This window comes from Mandrillus leucophaeus, unplaced genomic scaffold (genome assembly GCF_000951045.1).
Source record: "Mandrillus leucophaeus isolate KB7577 unplaced genomic scaffold, Mleu.le_1.0 Scaffold206, whole genome shotgun sequence".
NCBI lineage: Eukaryota > Metazoa > Chordata > Mammalia > Primates > Cercopithecidae > Mandrillus > Mandrillus leucophaeus.
Window position 1 is genome coordinate 2550952 of NW_012102099.1, and position 6887 is coordinate 2557838.

At 44.9% G+C, this 6887-nt stretch overlaps 1 protein-coding gene across 1 annotated transcript in view; it reads right to left on the bottom strand.

The window, feature by feature from the left end:
- Positions 1–6887, bottom strand: part of TBC1D20 (TBC1 domain family, member 20) — a 24652-nt gene that overhangs the window by 1415 nt on the left and 16350 nt on the right. Inside the window, exons 3-6 of the mRNA XM_011979839.1 lie at positions 4974–5054; positions 2085–2271; positions 1815–1916; positions 483–624 (exon numbers count right to left, since the gene is read on the bottom strand). Coding sequence (XP_011835229.1) covers positions 483–624; positions 1815–1916; positions 2085–2271; positions 4974–5054 — 512 coding nt within the window. The remainder of the gene's footprint in view (positions 1–482; positions 625–1814; positions 1917–2084; positions 2272–4973; positions 5055–6887) is intronic.

A 6887-nucleotide genomic window follows, 5' to 3' on the forward strand; every position in this document is an offset into this window, starting at 1 on the left:
CCATCCCTCAGGCCCTTCTCCCTGAACTCCCATCTCCACGCCATCCCTCAGGCCCTTCTACTAACTGGAGCCCCCACCCTCCACCAAAAGCCACTCCCTTGTCTATCATGACACCAGATCTCTTCTTAAATCTGGAGTTGGCAGCTTGTACTACTACTTCCCTAATTGTGTTCATCAGCTGAATATATGTTCCAGGCAATGTCAATAGGAACCCTGACAATTCACAATGCAGATTAGTGTTTTAAAGGTTCAGAAGAGCCATGCAGCAAAAAAATCTGATTTTGTTTACCCAGCATTTCACAACTTACTATTTTTTTTGTGACACCCCCATTAATATTGCATAGAATGGTGTCCAGGCACACCAGCCTCAAAAGTGCTGTCTTTTGCATCTTTCCATAATCCCCAGGTTTCCCTTCAGGGAAAATGACCACAGTGGGATGGGTGATGGTGAATCTAGTTGCTGGCTCGTGGCCTGTACCTACCACGGCTGCAAAGTAAATGGGCATCAGTGGGTGGCAGGCCAGGAAGAAGTCATATAACCGCACGACGTGCCTGAAGTCAGACAGGACATGCCCAAACCAGGTGATGAGCCAGCTGAGGGCAAAGATGGTCCCCACTTCAGCACTAAAAACAAAGGAAAGCCAGGTGTCAGATCCTGTGGGCCATCCCTTCCCTCTCTCTGGGCCTTCTTTGTCCTCAGTGCTGGTGAGAAGGAAGCATTAAGGAATAGAATTTCTGGAAAATTCAGCTACCAAGGAATTCAGCATCTTCTCCTCAGAAAATACTTAATACAAAGTCTTCAAGGTGTACCATGACACTACCACCACAACAGGGTCCTGGCTGCTTTATCTCACTGGGTGCTCTCCTAATGGCCAACAAATGTCAACTACAGGAATGAGAAACAGTTGTTTTCAGAGAACTACACCATGATTCTCCTTCTGAGTAAGTCTTACCCTTGTGGGGGGCACAGGTACATATTCCCAGGCCTGAAAACATGACCGCATTAATTTTTCAATTAACATGAGACAAATGAAATATCTTAAGATGTAGCTGCCAGGCGCGGTGACTCACGCCTATAATCTCAGCATTTTGGGAGGCCGAAGTGGGTGGATCACCTGAGATCGGGAGTTCGAGATCAGCCTGACCAACATGGAGAAACCCCATCTCTACTAAAAAAACAAAATTAGCCTGGTGTGGTGGCACGTGCCTGTAATCTCAGCTACTTGGGAGACTGGGGCAGGAGAATCGCTTGAACCTGGAAGGTAGAGGCTGCAGTGAACTGAGATCACGCCATTATACTCCAGCCTGGGCAACGAGCAAATACTCCGTCTCAAAGAAAAAAAGGCATAGCCATTACCTTTTAAAATTTTTTTTTAAAAAGAAGCATTGGCCAAGAACACATTTCCAACTAAACAGAGAAGAAACAAAACATCACATGGGATTTGCAAAAAAATAGTTCTTCTCTTTGGTACTTAGGAAATAAAACAACCCATTGTCAGCCTTCTCCTTCTCACCGCTGGATCCCACAGGACTTCGTGTTTCTCTTGTGGCAATCATCTCAACATCTACCTTGGCATACATACCTTATCCACCTCTCCCCACTAGATGTAAACTCAAGGGATGGGATATGTCCCCCAAAGAGCACAGTCCCCAAAAAGTGCTCCAAGAACAGAATTATCCAGATTGCTGGTGACTGGAACAACTTGGGAGAACTTAACAAATCCCCCCAAGACAATGAGGAGACTGCGCTCGGCTTGTGAGGAGGGGTGTGGGTGTGTGTATGCATGCACACACAAATGTGGACACACATGTACCTCTGCATGAAGTCATGGAGCTCTGGATTCACCTGGTCAATGATGGGCATCAGATAGTTTAATATATGCTTGGTGTTGTCCATTGTTGGATCCATAAAATCCCTGGAGGGAGACAATTCAATAAGCCTGGTCACCAAACACTTAGATCAGGGCTGAGGGTGGCAAGGGCTCAAACTCCTAAAACAAGTTGACCAGAAAATGGGCCAATGAGTTATCCCCAGGATGGCTGAGGAGTGATGCCTGTCCTCTCACGTCCTTCTGTACTGGTACCTGAGGTGGTGGGTAGATAATTTTTCTACCAGGGATGTTGCCAGCCTCTCGCCTACCACCAGCAGAAATGTGACCACAATGTCATGGTAGCCCTGGTAGTAGTGCAGCTGAGGGTTGCGCTCCAAGATGAGGAGGATGATGTCAATCAGTTCTTCCTGGAGCCCTTCTCTCTGTTCTTCTGGCATGCCTGGGGACAGGAACAGAGAGGAGATGCCTTTGAACATACCAAGCAGCCTAGTTAATAAGGAGGTCGAAGAAGGCCAGCAATGAATTTTCAGAGAAAAAAGGAAAATGAATTACAAATAATTTGGCAACGCATATCAGGATCCACTGTTGATACCACCTGGCATACAGGAAAAGGCAGCCGCTAGCTCTCCAGTGGGGGAAGCCGCAGACACCACCTTAACCAAGTCGCTGCAGTTAATACTGCTGGGACACAGTATTTAACTGCAGTATTTCAACCATGGGAGCCGCAGAAGCCTCTGCCTCCCGATGCGATGCACTGACAGAGCTCAGCATCACGTCTGCAGGATTCCTATCAACAGCGCACAGACCTACATCTCGCGATGAAGAAATACCCAATACACCCAAAGTAAGAGAAATTTCACAAAAATAACTGGCCTCTCATACAGTACAAAGGAACTGTTCCAGATTAAAAATGGCTAAAGAGATATGATGACAGCATGAGAAACGCATAAATCTGTATTTCCTTCTCCAGTGAAGCACATGACTCGAAGAAATGGTGAAATGTGAGTAAAATCTGTGGATTAATTAGTTAACTATTTTTCAGTGTTGTTACTGATGTTGCTCAGTGTACTGTGATTATGTGAGAGCCTTATATTTAGGAAATATATCCTGAAACATTTAGGGGTAAAAAGATGTCATGTTTGCAACTTAAATAGTTCAGAGAAAAAGTGTATGTCTATGTGTAAAGTGAAGGAAAGAGAGAAAGCAGCTAAAAAAGCAAATGTAGTAAAATGTGAAAACAAAACGAAATCTGGGTAAAAGGTATCTGGGGAATTCTTTGTCCTATTTTTACAACTTTTCAGTAAGTATGAAATTATATAAAAATAAAAAAATGTTAAAGTTGCATGTTTCCCTTTAAACCAAAGCAAACGTTACGGGAAAAACCGATCCTCTTGATCCAAAGATGTATTATAGCTGGAAACAGGGAAGCCTGTCTTGGGAGTTCTTTCACAGTCCAGAGCTAGTCCTGCCAGCGTAAAAATGCCAAGCCTTGGCCTCATGAGCCACGTTAGAAGAACGGCACATGCACAGCTTCCCTACACCATTAGCTTTTAGTTACAAACACATACTCAGAGAGAGAAAGCAGCTAATGTAAGGGCCCAAACTAAACTGGACAAAGGATTGCAGGTAAGAGCAAAGCTCACCTCTTGCTCAAACCCCATCCCTTCTCATATAGAAAGCATACCCTAAAAGATAAATAAGGAAATGAAGCAAACCCAGGGCTGCTGATAGGTGAAGCAGTGAAAGGAGTGAGAGTAAAAATTAAACCCTGTGTGAATTTTCAGCAAAAGAGCAGTGAGTCAAGCCCAGAAGACCATGAATGGAAAAAGAATATGAAGCCACATGGTAAGTTCAGCCTACAGAAAGAATATCATAGATATTACATCAATGGAAGAGGAATAAAGGGTTCAGAGGGAAAACACGCTACCTAGGAAAAAATGGGGGCCAGGCACGGTGGCTCTCGCCTGTAATCCCAGCACTTTGGGAGGCCGAGGTACGTGGATCACCTAAGGTCAGGAGTTCAAGACCAGACTGGCCAACATGGTGAAACCCCTTCTCTATTAAAAACACACACACACAAAATTAGCCGGGCGTGATGGCAGGCACCTGTTATCCCAGCTACTTGGGAGGCTGACGCAGGAGAACTGCTTGAACCCGGGAGGCGGAGGTCATAGTGAGCTGAGACAGTGCCATTGCACTCCAGCCTGGGCAACAAGAGTGAAACTCTGTCTTTAAAAAAAAAAAAAAAGGGAGGCATCTGTCCTATGTGATCTCATCCAAACCAGCAGGCTAGGAAAAGGAAATGGACCATGGGCATGTGCTTTTATCAAAACCACGCTGGCAGACTACTGCTACCTAGGGATTGCAAAAGTCTGTCCAGGAAGCAGGAATGCCAGCAGGAAAGCAGCTCCTTCAACAACAAAAGCCAGGCCAGAGCACAGTCCAGAAGAGGGAGGCAGTGAGCTCAGAGGCTCCTGTTCCCTTTAGCAATTCTCCTTTCTTCACAACCTAAAGGTGGAGTTGCCAGAGGAAGAAAAATAGGTCATCCATGCGACATTTGTTGCCCAGTTCCCTTCACTGTGAAAACTGAGACAACGGTCCTTCTTTTCTTTCTTCCAGAAATGAAGAGGTAATTTTAAGAATATATTCTCTTTTTTTTGTTTTCTTTGTATTTATTTATTTTTTATCTATCGCTGCTGAACAAATTAAGGAATATACTCTTACACAAACAGGGACTGGCCTCTCTTCCCTCTAAGGAATCTTACATATGTATGCGCAAGATATCATTATTTTTAAACCTAATTAAGATATTAATCATTCTTGTTGGTGCCCAATTCCACACCAATCTGCTCTTAAACACCAGACTGATGGCTCTAACAATTCTTATTAACTCCTTTTTGTGGCTTCAAGGAAAAACAAACCCTCTTCTCTCATTCACCACCTCTAGGCCAGGAGAAATTATTTTTGGTTCAGGCTTTCACAGTGGGGGTCTGAAAGTGACCAGGCAACAAAAGGATGACTCAGCAAAAGGAGAGTTCTGAAGGTCCCTGAGGAGGCAGGGTCCAGCATACTAGGTCACATGGTATGACCTGGGACAGATACAGTCTTTCCAAATGTGGCAGGACCGCGAGAGCTTCTCACCAGGAGGGAACCGCCGCAACGACCGCCGGACGTCCAGCAACACTTGTTGGTAGTCCTTGCTCATCTGCCGTAGGTTCTTCCCTATTGAGGGAAAAGGAACGTTACTGCAGGAATGTCCAAGAAGCCAGACCAGAAGCAAAACATTCTAGGATGACGCAAAAGGCCTAGAGGACGCATGTCAGCTTTCTCCCAAAGAGTAGGATATGACTCAAGATACAACATTTGGCAGGGAATCCCTAGTTTAGTTCCAAACATTATGTTTCCTGCAAGTCACAATGACCCTAAGAGAAGGGAGCACAGACTTCCCAGGAGGTAATACAATGGGGTGAGAAGGAGAACAAAGATGTAAGGAGAACAGGCGCCTCGTGCAGAAGGCCACTGCACATCACTGGGAACTGCTCTGAATTTCAAAGTCCACAGCTACAAAATGAGGATATTCCCTTCCAAGGATCAAATAAAATCATGAATGTGGGAACAATACACCACTGAAAAAAACCCTAACACCTATAAAGTTGTGGGAGCACTAAGCTGTTTATAAAGGTATACTGAGACTCACACAAAGAACCACCTAACATCTCTTGACCCAGCAATTCTAAAACTAAGACGCTGCGAAGACGAGACAGTCCTTGTGTTCAGCTGGTACGTCCAATACAGTGTGAAAGTAAGGAGGCAGTCTCTAGCTGTTACACATATAACAAGTGTACATTTTCCCCAAACAAACCAAGTGCTGTATAATAAGCGTACATTTCCCTTGCAACCCAAATCAAAAGCTAGTAAGGCTGGGCAACACTTCCTCACATGCAGGCTTCATGGTATAAAAAGATGAGGGAAGTTTGGAACCTGGTAGAACATCATCTCAGGATTCAGGTGTGAATATGGCACTGCCTTAGCCTTCCAACAAAAAGCTGACTGCTCTGAAGCAGCCAATTCCAAGGATAGTAACAAGTGGCAACTCGACACCTACTGGGTGACATCATGACACCGTGAACTTTTTGGTGGCAGAAGTCCTGTTTCAATCATCTCCAGTACCTGGCACACAATCATAGCACAACTAATATTTGCCAACTGAATGAAAGAATCCTCAGCAGTTGGCATTTTGCCATGATGGCAGGAAAGCTACAAGGTGAGCTCACTGAGTGAATGGCCAGCAGGGTGGATTCACTGTTCTGCAGGACTTTTCTTTACTATTTTGAACTGCATTCCAAGGAACTCTTTTTACTACATAGGCCTTGCATATTAGTTAGGTAACTCTTTTCACAGAATTACAGGATTTTACAACTCCAAAGGATCTCAGTATTTCCAAATAAAAAGAGGGTGTTTTCTTTTTTTTGAGAGTGTCTCACTCTGTCGCCCAGGCTGGAGTACACTGGCACAATCTCGGCTCATTGCAACTTCCACCTCCCAGGTTCAAGCGATTCTCCTGCCTCAGCTTCCCTAGTAGCTGGAATTACAGGCGTGCGCCATCACACCCAGCTAATTTTTGTATTTTTACTAGAGACGGGGTTTCACCATGTTGGCCAGGCTGGTCTCGAACTCCTAACCTCAAGTGATTCACTTGCCTCAGCCTCCCAAAATGCTATAATTACAGGCGTGAGCCACTGTGTCTGGACAAAAGAGGGTGTTTTTGTGTGTGTTTAATTTTACTTTACTTTTAGAGATGGAATCTTGCCATGTTGCCCAGGCTGGCCTCAAGCTCCTGGGCTCAAATAATCCTGCCTCAGCCTCCCAAGCAACTAAGACTACAGCGGTGCACCACCACGTCTCGCTAACTTTTAACTTTTTGTAGACAGGGTTTTGCAATATTGCCCATGCTGGCTTCAAATTTCCAGTCTCAAGTGATCCTCCTGCCTCAGCTTCCAACAGTGCTGGAATTACAGGTGTGAGCCACTTTGCCCAGCCACAAAACATGCTTTT